Source organism: Erithacus rubecula (assembly GCF_903797595.1).
Source record: "Erithacus rubecula genome assembly, chromosome: 5".
Classification (NCBI taxonomy): domain Eukaryota; kingdom Metazoa; phylum Chordata; class Aves; order Passeriformes; family Muscicapidae; genus Erithacus; species Erithacus rubecula.
The window spans coordinates 29,468,646-29,491,295 of NC_136687.1; the positions used below are offsets into that span (position 1 = coordinate 29,468,646).

General features: G+C 37.3%; 1 protein-coding gene across 2 annotated transcripts; it reads right to left on the reverse strand.

Annotated features, from left to right (window-relative positions):
* Positions 1-7,380: 7,380 nt before the first annotated feature.
* Positions 7,381-22,419, reverse strand: KLKB1 (kallikrein B1). Of its 2 annotated transcripts, XM_079307279.1 has the most exons (15): positions 22,333-22,419; positions 21,809-21,867; positions 19,059-19,221; positions 18,302-18,405; positions 16,604-16,763; positions 15,924-16,033; positions 13,117-13,276; positions 12,215-12,324; positions 11,960-12,119; positions 11,722-11,837; positions 11,207-11,381; positions 10,679-10,854; positions 10,298-10,393; positions 9,104-9,243; positions 7,381-7,741 (listed from the first exon to the last, which is right to left on the reverse strand). In XM_079307279.1, exons 2-15 carry the CDS (start codon positions 21,864-21,866, stop codon positions 7,586-7,588), a joined length of 1,884 nt encoding a protein of 627 aa, XP_079163405.1. In that variant the 5' UTR covers position 21,867; positions 22,333-22,419; the 3' UTR covers positions 7,381-7,585. The 2 variants fall into 2 exon arrangements, with proteins under 2 accessions (XP_079163405.1, XP_079163406.1); XM_079307280.1 differs by lacking the exons at positions 15,924-16,033; positions 16,604-16,763.
* Positions 22,420-22,650: the final 231 nt, after the last annotated feature.

Genomic DNA, 22,650 nt, shown 5'->3' on the forward strand with positions numbered 1-22,650 from the left:
AATTAATACTGAGCACAAAATCTTTATATGTCAGCATTAACTGCATTTATGAGGACACCATAAATTATTTATTTTACCAGTGTTTTATCATTAGGTAGTGCCCGGAGGCTAACCAAGATGAGCTTCTCTTGTATCATGCAGAGTAATACAAGAGTTCAGAAGCAACAGAAAGAATTGTAAAAGGAGTGGTTTCCTTGTTTTCCAACCAACACATTACAATATTTCAAACTGCAGTTCTGCTACTGCCTTAAGAAGGTTTTCTACTCTTCCCTTGAATGCCTCCATAACCTGAAGTAAATCTCTGTTTACTTTTTGTTCCATTGAAAAAAAATCTTCATTAGAGCAAAAGGGAATGCATCACACATGGAGGTTAAAAATATATTGCTAGTCCAGCTAATGCTTTAATATCTTAATATTCCATATTGTCCAATTAACACAGAAAACCTTCATTAATAATGCAGGAAAAATTGCTTTAGAAGGAAAATAGTCCCTTCCAGCTATGTACCTCTTTTCTCTGGTGTGTGCTTTCCCTTCCTATGTTCCTGTGCATTCAGAGGTTGATGGTTTCAGGCTTCCCTGTGAGGTTTCTGCTGGATGGAGAGATATTTTACATACAGCAGCTATCTCATCCTCAATTCTTCACTGAGAGAAGTATGATGTTGTTGCTGGTACCCCAAAGATCCTCTTGAAATTATCTTTTCACGTGTTTTGTCATGGTGTGTTTGTCCTTGCTTCCCAGTCAAGTTTGAACAGTGCTCCCCCAGCCCTGATACCCCAGCATGTTGCTTGCTTCACTGTGGCTCTCTTTGGCCTTTACCACGCACAGTTTCCATCACTCCAGCCCAAAACAGGGCAGGTATCAGTCACTGACCCCTTTCCAGGGTTAAACCAGCCCCAGCAGCTCAGGCTGAGGCACAGACAAGGGCTGGGTCTGTGCACAGCCAGGTCAGTGCAAAGGCTGCTGTTTTCCTGTGCTAGTGGCAAAATCACATTGAACAGACTGCACAATTAACTCATATATTTATATCAGTAATGTTTGTCCTATTTAATCTTTTCCTTTACCTTTATTCCTTTTGCTTTTTTATGATTTCATATGGACTTGAGTCTTCTAAAGAAAAACAACTTCTCTTGACATAGGGAAGAAAAATAAGTCCATAATAAAATATTCTGGTTTTTGCAGAAGAATGAAAGGACTGAAGAAGTTAAAGAATGGGCATGCAAAATAAATAGATAAATATTCAAAAGTATAAATGTATTATAGAAAAAAAACCCAAACATGATTTTGTATTGCTGTTGATGATCATAGGCAGCAGCTTCAAGGTCCAGACCACCACAGGTGCAAGGCAGGGATAGTTACACCATGGTGTAACCTAGTCCTAAATACTTCCAGTGATGGAAGTTCCACAACATCCTCAACTGCCTCCTACCCACTGCTTCATTCCCTTTACCCCAAACAGTCATTTTAAGCATCATTCTTGGTAAAACTTGAAGTCACATGCTATTTAATCCACAAAAATAACACTAACTCTAAATCTTTATTTTGTTCACTGATGCACAGAAAGAACATCTCTTTCCTCCTGCCTGAGTGGTCTAAGTTTTACTAAGATCAGCAGCCACTCTCAAATGATAGAGCTGTATTAGAAGAGCAAGATATTACTTATCACTCTGCTCAAGAATCTGTAGTACCTGGGACATTGTTCCACATGGTTCCCTTTGGCTGTCTTTGAGGTAATGCTGGAGACTAATAATTCAGAATATCATCTCTTCCCAATACTGAGCAATTTATCCATTTCAGAAAATCTCACTACAGGTTTTTCCAGATATGAAAATCTGACAAAGGAGTTTTTAAGAGATGGGTATGGTTTTGGTGGTAAGAGCCATCCATATGTTACTGAAGTACAGGCTAAATTTGTTTTAAGCTCATAAGGCACAGGAGTGAGGGCCAGGCTCACAGATAGCTGCCCAAGCTAATTCCCCCAAGTCTGTCTCCCAGCCTCTCTGATTCAGGGCCAGACAACTGCACTGTGCCCAAGCTGGCCACGAACCAAGACTCCAGAGAGAGCAGAGGTGCTCAGTGTTTTTTAGCAGTTTTATGCTTATTTATTAACATGTGAAATGCTGTGGGGTACCATGGGCAGGCAGCTGTGGGCAAATAGCTTTTGTTTAACTTGGTCAGGCTTCATGTCCTGCAGTCTTTTAATGTTCCTGTGCCATGAAGAAATGTTCAGTAAACATATCTGCTGCCTTTGAATTCTATAAGTTCTACAAATGAATATGGAAGTTTCATTATTATTACTTATCAGCAATAGAAATAAAAATATCCTCTTAGATGTTCATTTTCTCATCACATTTGTCTTGAAACAAGACAAACTAAAGCTAAAGCGCCACCTAGTGAAAAGCTATTAAAATATATTTTAGAGTATTTGAAAAGCTCTTCTTCCCTGAAATTTTAGTGAAACATAAAAAATCAGAGGTTTACTGAGAGCCATAAAAAGCTTTCTGGTAATAAGCACAATAAATTTACAGGAAAAAGCTTAAAATCTCTTGATTCCATTTCTTTTCTGTGCTTACAGAGATTCAACAGCTCACACCCATCCATTCTGCCAATCTTAAAGTTTTGGTCTCTTTGAAGTCCAAACTTTTGGATAGTGTGGACTCATTCACTATTAATCATATAAATTTTTTCTTAACTGTTCAGCCCAGTTCTTCCAACAAATAGATTTCAGAAAGCTAGTTGCATTCAGACAATATTATGGCATCAAGTCATCTGCCAAAACAGCCAAATTTCAGGAAGCCCAGAACAGAGGAGCAGCTCCTTTGTCCTTCTCCTTCTACATTTACACTGCTCCTCCCTGTTTCCCCAGTGACAATATGGGCAATATGCTGAGTATGACTGTTCTCTACTCAACCTGCTGGGAACAAGGTTGAAACCAAAATGCTCATGCCTAAAGTTCTCAAATAGTGAACCATGAACAGAAAAATGGCACCAAAGCACAGAAACACAGCAGCTTCAGACATGTTATGGATGGTGTTTCCTTAAGAAGCCTCTTTCCCTTCTTCAAGTTGTACTGATTCTCAGTGTTCTTTTTGTTCCAGCTCACTTTAACTTTGCTTTAGCCCCTACCAACTCCCCTTAAACTCTTGCATGTCCTGTATATCTTGTGCATCCTGTACCTCTTTCTTTGGTATTATTGCTCTTCCACAAATAAACCAGCTTACAAAAACATGAGAACTAACTCAGTATTTTCTAACATCACGTTGTGATGGGAAAAGAACATCAGAAACATAAAGGATAACTGCAGAAAAAAAATTTAAACAGAAGGAAAAAATCCACTAAAAAACCCCAAACAACCAAAAATAAAACAACACCTCAAAGTCCACTGCATAAGACATGAAAAAGTTCTTGTAGCATGCAGCAATCCAAAGTAATTCTAATGCATCTATACTTATCTATAATGTGATTTACAGCACAAAGACTACAGGAAAAACAATCAATTTACTACTGGAGGAAATGCTTCCCTGTAAGTATTTACTATTGCGTATCTGCTATAATTGCTCGGAGGCAAAATAATGGTGCCTCCTATTTGAAGTAGAAATGCAATTTGAATGTATTTTAATGCAGATATTTCACTTTTTAAAAAGCAATAATTTTTCAAAGAACCCTCCATACATACAGGAAATTAGGCAGTGAATTAGAATTCACAGTTCTCCTACGAGGAGTGCCAATGTGAATTATTTTAATTCCATACAGTTTGCTATTTTTCAGCATCAGAGATTCATTTTTCATTACAGCAGAATAATAACTTTCCACAGAACAAATTAAACTTACACTAGGAGCTTATACCAAACTGTTCCACTCCCCTCTGCTGGGAAAGCAGAGGAAATGGACTTGCTAGGTGATCTCTCCAGATCTTCACTGCAAAGATTTTGAATTCTCCCAGCAAGAAGAAATGAGAGGTTTTATGTCTTCTTGTTCACAGCTCAGGTCACTTTCAGAAATCAGACTTTAAACTCAGGCATTAGGCAAAGCACTAGCAGTGGTAGGAAACACTGCATTGCCAGTTTAATGTTAAACTCCCATTTTAAACTGCCAGTTTAAAGGGTCTTTTGCTTTACAGTTCAATTAAAATGATTACAGACAAAGCTTTTACAAGTTAAAATTTGAGTCCACCTGAGCAGCAAAAGAATGTGTCTTGACTTTATGATTAACTAATTGTTCTCCAGGATGTCACCGTACCTATGGAGTATTTCATCTGTATCTGAATGAGCCTGAAAATTTCTGGGATCAGGAATTTTGTTTGCACACAAAGAAATCTGGCCAGACTAATGCTGCCATGCACTAATAATGGCACTTGCCCCTACCAAAATTTCTACATCTCTAAGTAAGATTATGAGATTTATTGAATTTCAGGACAACCAGAGACACTTGCCATTAATCAAAACAACAACTACAGTGCTGATGTTTATCTTCTGTTCCAACATGAATATTGGAAGATTTAAGTATAAGACGAGGCTTTTCTTTAGCAAGATCAAGATAGGTTCTTTGGTTGCTAGCTTTTTAAAAATTACTTTTCCCCAGGGAGGTAGATTAGAAGGGGGAATAAATAAAGGTCATAAACTGCCTCTCATTTAGTGCAAGTCACTTGATATCAGAAAGCCCAAGCAACATAACACTTAATAACACCAATATACTTCTATCTATGAGTCTAAAGGCCTCAATGAATTACATATCATGCTGGTGTATAAACCCACGAAAAGATCTGACATTCCCTCTGTAGTTCATCTTAAAGTCATAAGGACTTCATATAGCCACCATGAACTCCTGCATTCTCCACATACCTATTCCTGGTACTCACTTCTAGCCATCAGGAATTTATTACAGAGGAACCAACAACTAATGCAAAATGTCATTGAAGAATATCTTCTCTAGGTGAAAATATATTGAAATAAGGTATTTTATCTGGCTGACAGCTACTCATGAAGGATGTCTGCAGTCACTGAGATCACTTATCCTTTCCACAGGAACAGCTGAGTTTGCTTTGGCATATTGCTATCACCTGGAATAACTCTGAGAAAGAAAACATGGAGCTCCAGAGGTCTGCAGAGCACTGCTGACTGCCATCCCTCTTTGCTACTGCAATACTTACAACCTGAAAACCTGTAGCAGAAAAAAACAAACAAGCAAACTAGAGGAAGAGAAGGAAAAAAAAAATAAAAGAAAAAATAGAATAGCACATTTTTGTGCATTTGAAAAAGCTAATGACAGCATTATTATGAGAAAGTATCCAAGGTTGTCAGATTGACATTGCATATACTCTTTAGCCTGCACAGTTTGAGTATTGGCAGACAAGCACTTTGGATGGTCTCCTGGTGATTCTTATTTAGAGAGTTTCAGCTTCTGTTTTCCTACTGAAGCAATTCCCTTTTTTCCTTCAGCAACTCTTTTCCAGCTGTCTTCATTCCTTCCCCATGAGAACAGAACCACTCTTGAATGCCAAGAATCTTTCTTTTATTCCCCCCTGTTTTCTATTTTTTCCTTCTCAGCCCCTTATTTAAGTCTCTAGGTTTTTGACAGCATGTCTGAGGTTTGCTGTTATTTTAAACCAGCTGCAGATAAACAGAGCATGAAAATACATTGGCCCCCACCCATATCTCCTGTTCTGCTTCTGCAGTGCTGGCAAAAATCCCAGCACAGTGGTGTGCCTTCCCTCTCACCCTTGATCCAGTTCCCCAATGCACAGCAGACTTTTCCTGTTGGCTCTGGGCAGACACGTTCTGCACTCAGGACTCCCAGTGCATGAGACAGGGCAGAGGGAAGGCAGCACCTCTCTTTCCCCAGATGTGCCAGCAACAGCAGCATTACCTCTCCTCTCCTGTTAAGTTTGGACTGTTTTCATCCCTTCTCTGAATTCTGATTCTTTAAAAATAAACAAACAAACTAAACCAACTCCCCAGCCTTTGAATACAGCTTTGGGATTTCAGGCTTGTTGACTGCAGTCAGCTTAGCGCTCCACACCCTGACTTTATACACAGATAGGAGTGTAAGCCTGTGGTGTGGAATTCAATTTTTTTTCCTTCAGTATTATTTACAAATAAAGCATTAAAAATTAAAAACAAAAGTACTTTTCAGCAGCTTGATTATTTTCTCACATAAATTCAATGTTTAATTCCTAAGTTTCATGACCTCGTTTGCTTGCAGAGCCACTCCTGCTGTTTACTTCCCAGTGTGGTGTAGGGCAATTATGAGTAGCACTCTGGAACATATTTTCAGCAATTATGGTAATGTAGATGATTAGGAAACAAGCTCATAAAGTTTGGCAAAGACAGTGTTAGTATTCTACTCTGATGCAGTGTGAAATGGTGCTTCTTACTATGGGAAAGTAATTAATTTTTGACTCCTGTTACCCACACATGTGTTAATTTTAGCCATGAAATATGTTTGCTAACTGACACAAAGTAACAAGAAATGATAAAGAAATAAGGAGAAATAGGAATAGAATAAAGATGTTTCTTTAACCATGGAGAGTTAGGAACTAGGAAGACAATAACATATATTGAGGGAGGAATCCCTTTATTGATTTTCTGGATATTCTTCCTCAAGGCAAGTAGACCCTTATTTTCCTTCTCATCACAAAATTACCCACAGAAATTAGAATAATGGAAGTGACAGACAGCCCATTGGGAGCAATGGGTTAAAAGTGGAAGGCTGGTGGGGATTGTAAACACACTCAAGTGACCTTGCAGCTGGGAAAGCAAAAAGTCTGGAGAGCAGCAATGTAGAGAATTACGTATTTTATGCCTTTGGCTGTTTGAGTTCTGTGTGCCTTGAGAACATCTGTGAACAGATAACAGAGGTGTTTGGTAACTTGAAGGCACCCTAAGGGACAGGCTTGAGCTCCCTGCCTTGGTCCTGAGAAGATCAAAGCCCAGTGGAGATCGCAGCACAATGGTAAAAACCACGCTTGTGCAAACCCTTGGCAGACTGCTGGGAACAGCAGATGGGATTTTCCAGCATGAACTGGGCCTGGTGTTGTCTGCATCTACATGTGTCTCTTTGCCAAGACCTCTGGGTTTGTTTTCTTGGTTATTACTGACACTTTTTTGGTTAATTCCCCAAAGAAATACGGTTTATGCAACTGTGTAGTCATCTCCATACCTCAGCTTCCCTTCCCCCAGCCCTTCAGTAAGCTTGTGAGGGGTTCACCCATTTTAACTACATTCAGACAAGGGAAGGAAATTTTTTTGTTGTGTCACAACCTCCTAAGACAGAAGTAGTTCCCAGCTCCAAGATCCATCCATGCCCTGCAACCTCATCCACTCCCTTTTTGTGCCAGCAAGGACAGAAGAAGTCCATGGCTCAGCCATATATTTTTCTGCCAAATCAGTGATCACAGAGTTTATTGTTACTGCTTTTTATTTGGTAATAGGAAAATTCATTCATTCCTGCTTTTCTGCATTTAAAACAAGTATTTTACACTCTGGGCTAACAAAAAACACCCTTGAAAAAGCACTAATACACTTTATCCCATTGCTCTGAGGGTTGTTATTCCACAGCAACACTTTGAGTGGGTCAGCAATGCTCATACTAGGCAGTTTTCTCTAGAATCCAGTCTGAATAGTCGGCAACTTTGGTGTAGACTCCCGGCTGCCGGGGGCGAGCGCACCCTTCGCCCCAGGAGGTGATGCCCACCAGATACCAGACCTCCTCGTGCCTGCATGACAGTGGCCCTCCTGAATCTCCCTGTGCCACAGGAGAAAAAGAGAGACAGCATGCAAGGGAGAGGCCTCATCAGTATTTCTATCACAAAGAAAGCCTTGAATAAAATCAGCATCATTCATTGTTACCACCAGCATAACAATCACTTTCACTTACAAATAATTAGCAGGTGCTCTGATTGCTTAGTAAGTTGATTTCTAAATAGCCATTGCAAACAATTTCTTCTTCCCATGAAGGTTCAAAACTACTGGAGTTTATTATTTTCTTTTTATTATTATTATTATTAACTTATTACATACAGTGGTTTAAAACAATGAAAAAACTATGTATGCAAATAAAGAAGAGAGACAATGTGCAGTATTTTTTCTTATGACTATGTTTTTAGTATCTCAGTTCTCTACATGCCTTATCTCGTTTGAACAACTGTCACACTAGGATAGAACACCTTTGTGTTTTCTTTTGTTTTTGCTTTCTGAACATAAGATTCCTTAGAGAAGCTGTTTGAGTTGTTAGGCAAACAGCAAGCACCTCTTAAATTAGACTCAAAACAGCACCTCCATGTTCTGTTACACCATATCAGATAAAGAAAGCTTAATTACCATAGAGGAAAAATTGCTTCCCAGCTCCAAGTATTTTTATTACTAAGTAATCGCGGCAATAGTAACATTTCAGCATACAATTATTAAGTGTTAAATGTTTGCAGTGAAAACTGTATTTGGTAGAGAATTCAATATTAATAGTCAGACTATTTTCTTCTTGCAGAAATTAACTCAGAATATTTAAACTGGCAAAAGTGCGTGAGTTTACTCTTGAGCAGAGAATTTGGCTCATGGAACTCACGCTATTGTGACATTTTCAACTCTAATTATGAACAGAGCAGTTTTCACAGTTTGTTTTTAGCCTTCTATTCCTCATGCATTTTAATAGCATAGCTAGCACCCTCCCTTCTGGTTTATACCAGAAATAAAACAAAATATAAATATATTTGAAATAAGATTTTATGTACTGTATTTCCTACCAAGAAATAAAAAAAAATTTAAAAAAACACATAGGAAATCTGGAAATCTGCTGTTATTGGAGAAATGCTTAAAGGTACTATACTTACTGTCTCTGGATTTCTAATCAGCTGAAGGAACACTGTTTTATTACCTAAATGGATATCTATATATCTATGGAATCTATCCCTAAAGATTTCAATGTCATATAAGAAACATTTTCCATATACCTTGGTTTTCAGTGCTTTTGACAGCCAAAAGTGACAAGCTAATCAAGAGCCCTATTAATAATCATACTTTTCTAATAAATATTAAAAATAATTGTAGTGTTCAGTTAGATATTTGAACATATGGTTGGAAGCTATAGCTATACAGTACTGTTTGTCATTACCTTACAAGCATCCCTTCCTCCTTCATCGTAGCCAGCACAGATCACTTTGTCACCTATTCTGCGCCTCCGGTACCTGGCCTGGCATTCCTCTTTTGACATGAAGGGAACAGGAGCCTTTTGAAGGATATCTTGTACCCGACCTGCAATATGAGCAGAGAAATGTTTGGTCACAGCACAGTAAAGGTTAAAATTCAACTTCAGAAATCCCTATGCATTGCCATTACAAAGTGTGAAGTCAATGCCTCTAGATTGTTAATGGATGTTGGTACACTGATTTTCTTTTCTTTGTGTTAGTAAACAATGTGAATTGTCTTCTAATTTAAATGCTTTTATGATGCCATCTTCTTTCTCATGACTGGAAAAGCTTTAAAACTCCCTTGTGATGCACAACAAATCCCCATATGTGAATGATTCTTAGGACATTGGCCCTTGGAGCATTGCTGTTAGCATTGCTTTGTGTTTGTAACTATTATTTCCTAGTAAAGTGTTGCCATAACTTTGGAATCTCTCAGTTGCCAAATCTGTGCTGCTCTCTATCCTGGTATTTTTTAAGATGGAGAAATTTGCACATAGACTAAACAAAAGTATTTAAGAGCAGGCTTTCCTCTAGTAATTAGCAAAAGAAATTTATCTATAAAGTATGGTCTATAATCAATCTTCAGAATAAGAAAAGCAACATATCTCAATCAACAGTTTCTAAAGTCATACGAATACAATCACACAAAACCCCCATGGATTATGCACAGACTGTAACTCAAAACAGTTCAGTGATAAATTTATTGTCGTTTATTCAGCTAGGAAAAATTAAAAATAGCTGTGCAAAACCCAGATATGTACTGGGGTTTGCCAGTAGATTGCTAAAATATAAGGAAGGGTATTCAAGTGTTGCACAAGATGTATTTAAGACTGAATTCTCAGATATTTCAAACTATTGAACCCATTTATAAAATTAATTATTGTGTCAGAGCATGGAGCTATTTAATGATAATTTCATATATTTTTCATATATGTTTTATGATGTCTTACTAGAAATCAATTATAATAAAGAATTGTATTAAAGTACTGTCTAGAAGGAATAGTGGTATCTAAGAACAGAGCAGAATTTTCTTTTTTTACAGAAGGGAGGGTTTTTTTTGTCAAACACATTAATTTTAAAAACCAAAAAATTCACCATTTTAAAGTATTTCTCTGTACCTTTTTCTTTTCTGTAACCCCATCCAATTACCCAACAGTCAGTGTAAAATATGTTAGTGTCTTCTTTTGATGGCAGGCAGATAGGTAGCTGAAGATCTAAAGTACAAGAGAAAATAATAGTTTGTCCAGCAGAGACAACTGCAGCAGGAAGGTTTTGTGGGCACCCACATGACCCCTGACCACAGCCTCCATGTTATGCTTTGTCCCTCACACAACATATCACTCCCAGCATATAAATTAAAGCTACTCATTTTCTTTTTGAAGCCAACAGAATAGATTTTCCTCAAACCCCAGTAACTGCATATTAAAGGGAGCCAGCCCAGGTGTCATGCACTGCCATAGCAATGCTAGCCCTGTGTCTTCCTGCACATTTCTACATACCAGTAAAATTCATAGGCTTAGCAAGTTTCATTAAAGCAATGTCATATCCAATCTGCGCGTGTTTATACTGAGAGTGAACAATAATCTCTTCCACTTTGAAGAAGGGTGTGTCCTCATTTATTTCGGATTGTCTTAAAATACCAGCATAAATACGCCAAATATTGGGATTTTCTAGACTAAGGGGAAAAGACAAACAGTCAGTCTGTGGCTAAATAGCCTAATGCAGTATTACAGTAAGAAAAAACTCAAATTTCCTGAGAATATCTAAGGTTCCATAGGCATATTTGTTGACTGCTTTAGAATTTCACCTTCTAGACTCATTAAAAAATTTAGCATCAGCAGTACAATATTATGCTACAAAGGGACAAAGTATGGGGTTCCAGTTACTGAATATCTAGCTGAAAATTTCACCTTTTGGTTACATTAAAGTAGTTAATCTCTTTGTAGTTCTCACTGGTGGATCTCAGTTTATCTTGCAGGCTGGGTTGAACTTTGGGGCTAATTTCTAGATTTGCATTTCGGCCTCACCTCGTGACACAGTGAGCAGCTGTGAGAATCCACTGGTTGCTGATGATGGAGCCCCCACACAGGTGTCTCTGGCGAGACAGCCTGGCGTGCAGGCTGACCTGCCACGGCCATTCACCAGGGGAAGAGTCTGTCCCACCAACGATCCGAATTGTCCTTGCAGAATGCTGCATGCACACTACAGAAATAATTCAAAGCTGAGCTTAAAGACAGCTGCATTCACCAATGAAAAATGAATATAAGACTACTGCTGATCACTGAATAGCCTCCACCTATTGCGAAGAAAGTGATACATGATAAATTTTTCATGGTTTGTGATCATAAAGTTTATTAAGCCAAATTCACAATGCTGTTCTGGTGTTTACTATGTGAAGACCTGACTGACTTCGCTTTTCCAGAACACTCTAACTTTACAAGATCACCCACTGGGACAGTGCAACCACTTTTAAAAAGTATGGTTTGGCCTCCTATTTTGAAATCAGGGAAACACTATTTTTCATAAAAGAATTTTTACTTACCAGTGCTGGCTTTCTTTTTGCATAATCTTAGCGAGTATCCAGCAATACTTCCTGGTCCATGTACTATTTTCACTGGAGATCCATTTGAGGACATTCTTAGGTGACACTTGCACTCTCTGCCAATAAATTAATGTTTAGTTTGTATTTTTTTCACTGAACACATACGCATTACTCCCTCACCACATCTCTGAAATTATTATTTGAGAAATCTTTCTACAGTCAAAAGGATATATCTCACCCTTCTTCTCTGCATGAATCTTGGAGGAGAGAATAGGAAAAAAATTGGCAGCGGATCATGTCTGTGCAAACCTGCTGACAGGCTCTGTGTCCTTTGGTATAAGTGACATTAAGTTCATCTCCCAAAAAATCCATATGCATGTAAGTGCGAGAATTGCAGGCTGTAAGAATGATTGCAATCAAAGCATCAGAAAGTTATTAATTAGATTTATTAATAATTGGTGGTTTTATTGTAATTTATTATTTATTTATTTACCAGGAAAAGATCTTCTGCAATTTAGGAGGCCAAAGCCTGATACAGCATTTTCTTGTGAGATGAGTGCCTCTGGAATTCCACTTGTTGATGTCTTCAGAAGGCAAAGATTTCTAAAATGAAATATTTTTCACAATAAATAAACCTATTCTCACATCCTAAAAATAATTGTTTAGGTACTGGTAAAAGAAGACTCTTTCTTAGATACTCTCTTTTTCCCTAAGTCCCAATCTGTAAAAGTATTTCACAAGAAAATGCATTCACTGAGTTCACCAGTTCACACTAAAGTGAGGCAATCCTTGTAGTGCTGTGAGATTCCATAGAACTATACCACTAAAGGTGGTACAGTATTTATACATATATAGAAGAGGTGACTTTAGCTGATGCATGCTATCTCAGCTTTGCTTCTCCCTGAAATTCCTTTGAAATTTGCCTCTGATTTGTGTGAAATGTTGATTTTTAACTATTCTCACTACTAAGTACGAAAGAAGAAAGCCAAATAGAAAAATGTTTAAAGTCATTAACTTAATTGAAAAATTTATCAAGTAAGTTCGCCCTGCCAGGAAACCAGATGGCTCTTTTGATAATGTAATAAAATTCAGCTTTAAGTCTTTAAAATTATCTGGAGGCTCACTGTACTTTTGACATGTATAATTCTTTTCAGATTAAGACCAGATACACAACCACAATACAAAAGCCCTGATCATGTTGGAAAACACTTAAAATGTCCACAGGAAATTATAAACTCATTAACAAAACCCATAAAAATCTGTGCTTTAATGAAAATGGTCTTTCAACATAAATTTACATATGTATAAGAAATTAGTGTTTAAAAGAAGACTGCGTTTTTAAAAAATAAATTTTAAATAATCAAATAGATAATATCATTTAACTGTCATATTTACCTTTGAGATTCTATTTGCCATTTCCTGGTAAAAAATGTAAAGAACAAACACTTTGGAAAATATGTGCAAATAGTTTGGCAGACAGAAATATCAGGAGTGAAGAAACTTGTAATATTAATTCCTGAAAACTCTTCATCTTCAAATATGTCCATTTGACAATCTGTATAAAACAAGAACAAAATATCAAAATTCCAAAAACATTTGTATGTCATCAGAATATTGAGATTTACAAAATATTCATTTCTATATCAATTCCATTTTCCTTCTGTGATTGATAAGCTGGAAAGGCAATATAATATTTTAACAAAAAAACCTATTTCTCAAGAATATTTTTGAATATGTAAAGTCATGAAGAGGGATAAGGTTTATATAGAGGAAAAGAGAAATTACATGTTACAATAACAAGTGTGAATCCTGTTGATGAGGTTTTCAAAAACCACAGACAAGGAAGGATAATACTGAGTAGTAATTACACAATAAGAACAGTAAAATATATAATCAGAAATGTAGAAAATTAGAGTAAATTAGCTCTTGCAATTAGTAAGTAAGATCCTATGTTAAGGGGAAATAGCATTCAGAAGAATGTATAGTTTCAAAGGAAATTATATTTAAAGCAAAAATGTGGATCTGAAACTTCAGGGAAGCCAACCCACAATCTCAAGGATTATGTTCAGTGATCTCCAGGAAGATACTTTGCAAAGAGCTGAAAATAGACAAATTGCTATGCATGTGTAATAGTGTGTGTACATAAGAATAAAGTCAGAGAGGCAAAAGCACAAAAGGAAAGGCCACATAGAAAGGAATAAATGAAATAAAGTCAGAAAAAAACCTTGAACAAATACTTAAATAAAAACATTTCAGATATTGATGAAACAACAAGGCAAAAGACATTATTGAGGTTTTATGACTCTATTCTACAAATATCTGTCTGGACAGGTATAGATGATCTATCTGAGATAAGAATAGGTGATCTTTTATGGTGTCTAGTCTTCTATGATCACATAATTTATTTATTCTCTCTCTTGCCTGCTCTTGCCTCTTTTACAAGACACAGAAAGTAAGGAAATACAGGCAGGAACAAGACTGATTTTCACATGATGTCATGGTTTTACCCCAGTCAACAAGTAAGCCCCATGAAGCCACTCAGTCCCTACCAGTAGGATCAGGGAAACAATCAGAAGAGTAAAAGTCAGAGAACTTGTGGTTTAAGGTAAAGACTGTTTTATAGGAAAAGTCCATGTTGGGAACCAAAAAGGACTATGGTGGGTTGACTTTGCTGGATGCCAAGTTCCCAGCAACTCACTCATTCCCCCTTCCCAGCTGGACAGGTGAGGGAAAATGAGATGGAATATGACTCATAGGTTGAAATAAGGCAGTTTACTCAAGCAAAAGTTTGCACACATACAAGCAAAGAGAAAACCCAATAATTTCATTTTCTACTTCCCATCAGCGAGGATATCCAACCACTCCTGGGAAGCAGGGCTTCAGCTTCAGTCTAGTGGTGCTCCAGAAGGCAAACATTGTAAATAATAAATGTCTGCCCTTCTTCCTCCTTTGCTTAGATTTCATAGCTGTCCTGACCTCATATGATATGGAATGTCCCTCTAGGTAATTTGGGTCAGCTGACCTAGTTGTATTCCCTCACTGGATCTTGCCCATCCCCAGACCATTGATGAGAGGGATGCTGGGGAGAGAGTGTTGATGCTGTGGCAGAACTGCCCAGCACTAAACACAAGCACTGATTTTAGAAATAAATATATTGATACAGTCTCTACAAAACATGATTTATATAGGTAAACTAGATTATCTATGAGATAAAATGAGGCTATATGAAAGCAGAATAACATCTTCATGATTAAGAAGAGAAAATATCACACAGTAAGGAGACAAAGCGGAGAGAAGAAGAAGAAGAAGAAGAAGAAGAAGAAGAAGAAGAAGAAGAAGAAGAAGAAGAAGAAGAAGAAGAAGAAGAAGAAGAAGAAGAAGAAGAAGAAGGGGAAGAAAAAGAAAAAAAAAAGAAAAAGAAAAAAGAAAAGAAAAAGAAAAAGAAAAAGAAAAAGAAAAAGAAAAAGAAAAAGAAAAAGAAAAAGAAAAAGAAAAAGAAAAAGAAAAAGAAAAAGAAAAAGAAAAAGAAAAAGAGAAAAAAAAAAAAGAAAAAAAAAAAGAAAAAGAAAAAGAAAAAGAAAAAAAAAAAGAAAAAGAAAAAGAAAAAGAAAAAGAAAAAGAAAATTAATAAAGTGAAAGATGTTTCAATTGAGTATATGAAGGTTTGATACACCTTGTTTGATTTTAGACTCCTGAGAATTTTGTCTGAGTAATGATTGCAGGAACAAGCCCAGACTTTTTCTTTCATCACAAATCATCCACAAAATGCATAATATATCCTTTCCTATTAGCCAACTGTATTAGAAAGTTACAGATCTCCATCAGTAATTTTCAAGTGCATACACAGTATACAAAAAGAATGTAGAAAGCTTTATATTTCCCCTGATCTTTGAATCTGATGGGCTTTTATCTTTTATTTTTGTATCCATGGTACAAAGATAACATACAATTTCATCAAGCTAGTCTTATGAAAGAATTCTTTAGATCTTCAAAGAAGGGAACTGCAAGACAAATGATAACATGAAAAAAATTAAAAACAGGTGAACCACCTTTGTTATTTTAAGAATATTAAAATATTTTAAGAATAAGATTACATTAGAATTATTCTACATAATGAAACATTTCTATATGTCAGTGATAGATTGCATTTCAGGACACATGAGCCTTAAAACTGAGGAGAATCAGGGATTTTAAATGGTTACCTAATTCAGAAAGCTGGCATGGCTTTAGAGAGAATCCAGACACAACGTCATCAAGCACCTTTATATTGGTTGGAGTTCCTACACTGGTATGTTTCAATAAGCATTTTTTACTGAATGACAAAGAGTAAAGAAAGTGGTAAGGAAACAGGTCTTCATCCTTGGACTAAACCATACTCCTGAACCCTTAATTCCTACCATTGTGCATGGTCTGGCCATGGGCCAGAGCAATCTCCAACCTCCAGAACAGAGTTCAAATGATGAACAGAGCTAGCTGAACAATGTTTAACTTGCACAATTGAGCAGATTAAGAGCTCAAAAATAGGTCTCATTAAAATGAAATAATTTCTCTGGATGCTCTGAGGATGCTATTTTCAGAACAATAAGCAGAGCAAGATTGAACAGAGCAAAAATGCAGCACAGCTAATATAATTTGCATTTCAGTATCTTCAGAGGATTTGGGGATTTTTTCAGGGATGTAATATTCAAGTTTGTCTTTCTCATCAATGGACAAACAAAAGCCAATTTACTATTGATATTTTCCTATCTGTAAGTGTGAACAAACATTGCAAGGAGGAATAAATTGAATATTCTTTAGTAAATTCTTGCACCTTTGAATGTTCTGAGATTTAATCTACTTAGGCACAGGGTTGTCCAGGGGAATGAATCCAACCTGTATTTACCAAAAGCTTGAATTGTGAAATGTTTCAGAGGCATATGTAAAAAAATGACAACGGTTGTCATTGGTGCATCGTTTTTGGCACTCTTGATAGCTGTCAGCCATAGCAATATCAAAAATATTCCCTTCCATATCCAGTCCTACATGGACATCTGGGCTGCAAGCTGTGAAGAAAAAGAGACCAGGATCTGAAAATGTACTTCTATTCTTTTCCCCCTCCCATGCCCCAAATTGCCCAAAAGATAGCAGTTTGTATGACACAGCCCTAATAATCCAGATGCCACATCCCTTCAGCTACATCACACTTTATACATAGATCTAGCCCCAAATCAGAAATGTAGGTTTAGTGCAGTACCTCGTGGCAAGGGGAAAAATCAGCAGACCTTGACAGTGCCTCTCCATGAGAGAGGGGCTCTAACCACTGTGGCTGACTGAGACTAGGATGATACTTGCCAAAGCGAGAACTCAGAATCCATATTAAAATATTTTCCCAGTTCCAAATTCACAGAGCAGTTTAAATGGCAAATCCTGTCCTCATAAGTAACAGACATTTCCCACTTGAGTCAGAATATTACATTTACACTCCACAGAGGGAGGATTGCAACTGTGGGGTTTGAAATGAAGGTCATTTCACAGAACAAGAGTCAGCCAATGATTGGAGGGATTTTTAAACATGTATGGGTAGATTTTAATTTTGGTCTAATTTTAGAGGAATTCCAGTGATATTAATTAGTCTAAACAGTATAAGGAATAACATCTCACTGAAATCTCTTTTTTTATTCCATGATACTCAGAAATACAAACATGAAGGGTTATTGACAGGAAAGAGCTTTTAAGAGGCATGACTGCTCTGAAGGGTGAGTGGCAAGAAAATCAAGCACACCTTATTCATAATGGCTACAGTGGAGAGAACTTGCATAAAAGCCCACTTAGTCCTGCCATGCTGAGATGCTATACCAATGCAATTTAAGAAATAGCCTGATATCCATAAGACACTATTTATCCTCAAAGGCAAGAAGATAATAGCTATATTCTTCCTTATTCTATTTTTCTAAAGTACTATGCTATGCTTAAAGTTGATCTCCTTTCAATGACATCATCGTGACAGTGCAAATTTAAAACACACATAAAATAACACATTTAATAGGCTTTTAATATGCCTGGTGATAACTTGCAGGTATGGTGTGCTGACATCTAGTCTTCATGTAAAGCACATACACCCTAAAAGATGCAGCTGCTAATAAATTATTACACAGAATCAAAAAAGTACTAGCATCACTTTGTGACAATGCACTTTTGCTTTGCTGAGCATCCACAGCTCAGAGTTATAAAGCAGGGTCACACGTGCCATGTGAGCCACTTTCTGGAGTGAAACTGTAGCAGCAAGTTATTCTTTAATCTAATCTTTAGGACTGGAGTCAGCAGTTAAAGCATGGGCTGCCATCTGACTCTAGCAATGACTGCAGGAGAATGATTTCCCTGTTACCTCATCTGGGGAGCCTGAGTGGTGGATAAGTGGGCCTGAAGAGAAGAACCAGAAGAACTTTTGTTACCTGTGTTTGAAAGTGGTCCAGCAAAGAACACACAAATCACTGCTTTGCTGCTTCCTTGATTCTATTCCTCTTTCCAAAGTGCTAATCTTTTAACAGCTGCTACAGAATGCAGAGCATAAAATACATGCATGTGAATAATCATATCTTACCACTAATTTGGTTACACTGTTTTAGGGAATGTCCAGAGATAGCTCCTTCCATTTCCACTTTCGGCAGCATTTCTGTATCGCTGTCTTTTAAATAGCAGGAGAACCTGTGTTTTAAAATGCAGCAACTCACAACTTTTGCAGTACAACATAGACCTTCATAACTGTTTCTCAGGTGAAATGCAGCCTGTCCAATATCCCTCACCATAAAAATTTTGACAAGTGCAATTAGAAGAAAAATAACATACTTTGTTGGCAGTGGTGGCAGATGAGAATATTTTGTGTTTGTGGGAGCTCTAAGAGGTCTCAATAAAATAAGAAGCAGAGCCCACGGTTCAGAGGACAGAAATGCACTGGGCAAAGAGAGAAGACAACTTCATTCCCTCAGGCTGAAATTCTTAATTGTGAGGAAAATATGCTAAATAGAAGGGATGGGGAACAGTACACCGGATCATTGGCAATCTGAAATTCTTCACATTGTCCCTCAACAATAAATACATGGCCTAGAGGAGGGAGTGCAGAGTCAGTTCTCTTTCCTTGAAAGGGCTGGTGTGTGAGTGTGAAAAACTGGGCATTGTCAAATTTAACCTTTTGAATTCAAGCAATTACTCTTAGACCAATTTTAGAGATATGTGACACTGTTTTCCACAGCAATTTCCACTGGACTTTCCCTGCAAGCCCTGTATTCTGTCAAAATGTTACCAGGTTTCAAAATTATCACAGGAGACCAACCAAAAACACAAGTACATGAACATTCTACCTTTTTTCAGGATCTTTAGTCCATGTCACTGGCAAGTAAGTGAAGAGCAGACAGGTAGGATGGTAAGTACACACTATTTGGCAGTAATTGGCAGTCGGTGTAAAAACTGTAGTGAGGTCTCCTCCTTGGAAGAATGTATTTTCATAGATCTGGGTCACACATTCTGACATGGAAAACAAAATGTGTCAATTATTTGAGATGGGAACACCCAGCTCACCAGGAGAGGGCTAAACCACTGCTGCTCTTTCTCATTGCTTTTAAAACAGGCTTTTGATGGGAAATACAAGTAAGGGGGGTGAGTAGCACAGTTCCTCTGAGAGTCTCATCTTTAAACCCCAGCAGAAGTAATACTGTCTGGGATGCCTCCCTCTGTTCCCTGCCTCATACCCAATGCTGGAGCAGGGCAGCTTGAGCCCATGTAGAAACCCAAGAAGCTGGATGGGCCACAAGGCAGGTCTGCATAGCAGCGGGGCAAGGTCTCTTCTCATGGCAAATCTCAGGAATGGCAGAAGCCTTCCTGAGAGAGACCAGTGCAGAACATCAAGAGGAAGAGCAGAGACCAAAAGGAGTTAGGAAGTTTTATCTAAAGACAATCCTATTTTTTAGTGATCCTCTGAGGTCAGAGTCACCAGTGATGTCACTGTGCACAGCCTCAATGACTCCCAGCATTTCAAAGATCTTCAGCTCTCTTATATTCCACCCTGGACCCCCCAAACTCTCTTTACAATGAAGAAAATACTGTTACAGGAATGATGTCTCAGGAACAGTCTAGAATAAAAGTGAGCTGTACTGCTACTTTGCATCTGCAGGGCTTTTTAACTCTGAATGACATACTGAACTCTGTAATGGCAACCACTCACACTGCAGAGCTCTGCTGCACAGGTACCTAAGCTGCAACCTGCTCCCATCTTTAAAAATGAAGGCTCTTGTAAGATCACAGGATCACAGAATATGCTGGGTTGGAAGGGATCCACAAGGATCATTGAGCCCCTCTCCTGGCCCTGCACAGGACCATCCCCAGGAGTTACACCACTCGTGTGTTTTTCAAACACTAGCTGAACTCTCTCAGGGTTGGTGCTGAGATCACTTCCCTGGGGAGCTGTTCCAGTGCCCAACCACGCTCTGGGTGAAGAATCCATTTCTAATATCCAACCTAAACCTCTCCTGACACAGCTTCAGGCCATTCCCTCAGGCCCTGTCAGTCTCAAGACTCACTGTAGTGGAGAAGCAGGGTAGTTTGTCCAAGGGCTCTAAAATGTCTGTATTAAAACTAACAAGAGTCTGTGCACAGGAGACCACTCTCTTTTTGAATTTGCCCTTCAAAAGGAGTAGCAAACTAAAAAAATGGTGATTTTTATTCCTGCATCTACCAAAGTGCTTTATCTTGGATAAAAGATAAAGAGAAAACAATGTATTTTTACAGATTGGGGGAAACCCAGCTGAAAATATTTTATCTAAGTAGCTTAATCTGTTACTATAAAGTGAACATACTGTATCAAGTGATATTTAAAATGGAAACAAAAGGCAATATGATATAGGTTATGACAGTTTTAAAAGACTACAAGCAGATTTTATTTGTTAAAATGATTATAAACTATACTTTGGCAGCTCAGTGTTTCCTGCACACAGATATAATATATATTTTTTCATTTTTTAAAAGAAAGGAATAAATAAGGTTTATTAGACATAATAGATACTAGATGTGCTAATATTTTTCAAAGGTAAAATCCTTATTAGTAAAATATTAGACTTTATAAACATGCAAGCTGTCTGATATATATATATATATGTATATATATAAAGATCTTTCTCTAACAAAATGGTATTTATTATTCCCAGTAGCATTTCTTTATTCAACTTTGTCATTAACAGGAAAACATTGTCAATTCTTAGAGTATACCAACTGAATTTTAAAACTAAAACAAAAGAGTATTGTGATTATTTACTGTATCTGATATTTTGGATCCTATTTATCTTCTTCTAGCATAAATTAACACACAAAATATTCTTTATGCTTTAAAACTGCGCACCATGTAAAACTGTGCCAGTTCTGAACACTTTAAAACAATTTAATGAAAACGCTTCCTAGGCCTCAGAAATTTTCCAAGATTTTAGTTTTGCTGAGACTAAAAACCAAATAAAATACTTTCTTAAATAATACTTCATTTATCTATGAGATTTTGCTAAAAAGCTGTTACCTAATTGTTCTCTGAGAGAACAGTTAATACATTACTGAACTTATACCCATGTTGGGCCTTAGTTATAATTTATCAGGAAAGGGCATTTCAGAGAAGTGCAGAGCAATTTTTGCAGTTTAACTTTTGCTAATAGAACAAAGTAAATAATTAACTCAGAATGAAAGACATGCATGACTCTGCCTCCTGCAGTCCCAAAGGGCCTCCCTCCCCAGCTGCTGCTTAGGCTGCTAACCGTGCCATGGGGCACAGAACATGGAGCACCACACCAGTTTCACAGTTACAATGTGGATGCAGCCTCAGTCCTACTGAGAAAACTGCCTGTGGCATGTGTCATGTGTGCTGGGAGGTGGCAGAACTGGGGGTGGCAGGACAGGGTCACTAAAGCCCCGTCAGAAAGTTCCCTGTCAGACAAAGAGGTCATGCCTTAACTAAACTCAATCCAGCAGAATAAACAGCTCTCTCAAGAGCAGACTGCAGTTACTAATCTTCTCCCCTTCTGTAAGAGTTGCTCTACAGTGTGTGCAAATCACAGTACTTAATATATTAACTTACCACTGTAAACAGAAGCAAGTAAGAAAATGAAATAAAAAGTCCGATAAATCCAATTCATCCTAAAAACCACAAAATCATTCTTTAGGATATGTTCAATAAAGGGTGCACAATTAGTTTTATAAAGCACTGCTAAGCCTAATACTGATTTACACTTGTACTGTTTCACCATTAGTTCAAAATTACATTGAAAATTACAATTGCAGCTGTTACATGCTGTTTTGACATACCTTTTAACAGCAGAATATTCATTCTTGCTTGGACTGGGAAAAATATTCCACTGAAATGACATTATTAATGCGGATTCTCCAGATAGTTTAGTAAATTCTATTATCAAGGTAGGAAACAAATGACTCATACCCTCTGCTTCATATGCTATAAGAATTCTAAACTTTTTTTCACTTGCAACAGCTTAAGCTGTGAAATAAATTAACCACAAAACACAAGCCATAAAATACTCCAACATACACTGTCTTGTTGCTATGAAAACCTTTCACTGAATACTGGTTGCAATCATTATTACATACCTGAATACATAATAAGTCTGGATGCATGGATCAGGTTTGCACTCTACTAAAAAGAAAAAAAAAGCGAAAAAACAAAGTCAACACTTTGTGTTAAATATGCTAACTCGTCCTTAATATTTACTTTGAATGGGCAGTCTTTTTGTCAATATTGTTACTGACCTTAGGACACATTTTCAGAACATCTATCATCCACACCATGCTGGAATTGATCCTGTATAACCCATGTGTGCAACATAGTCTCTCTTTTGTCCCCTGTAAAATGATGATATTTTAAAGCTCTGGAAAAACTTTAATCTCTATATCAAATAACAGACTTTT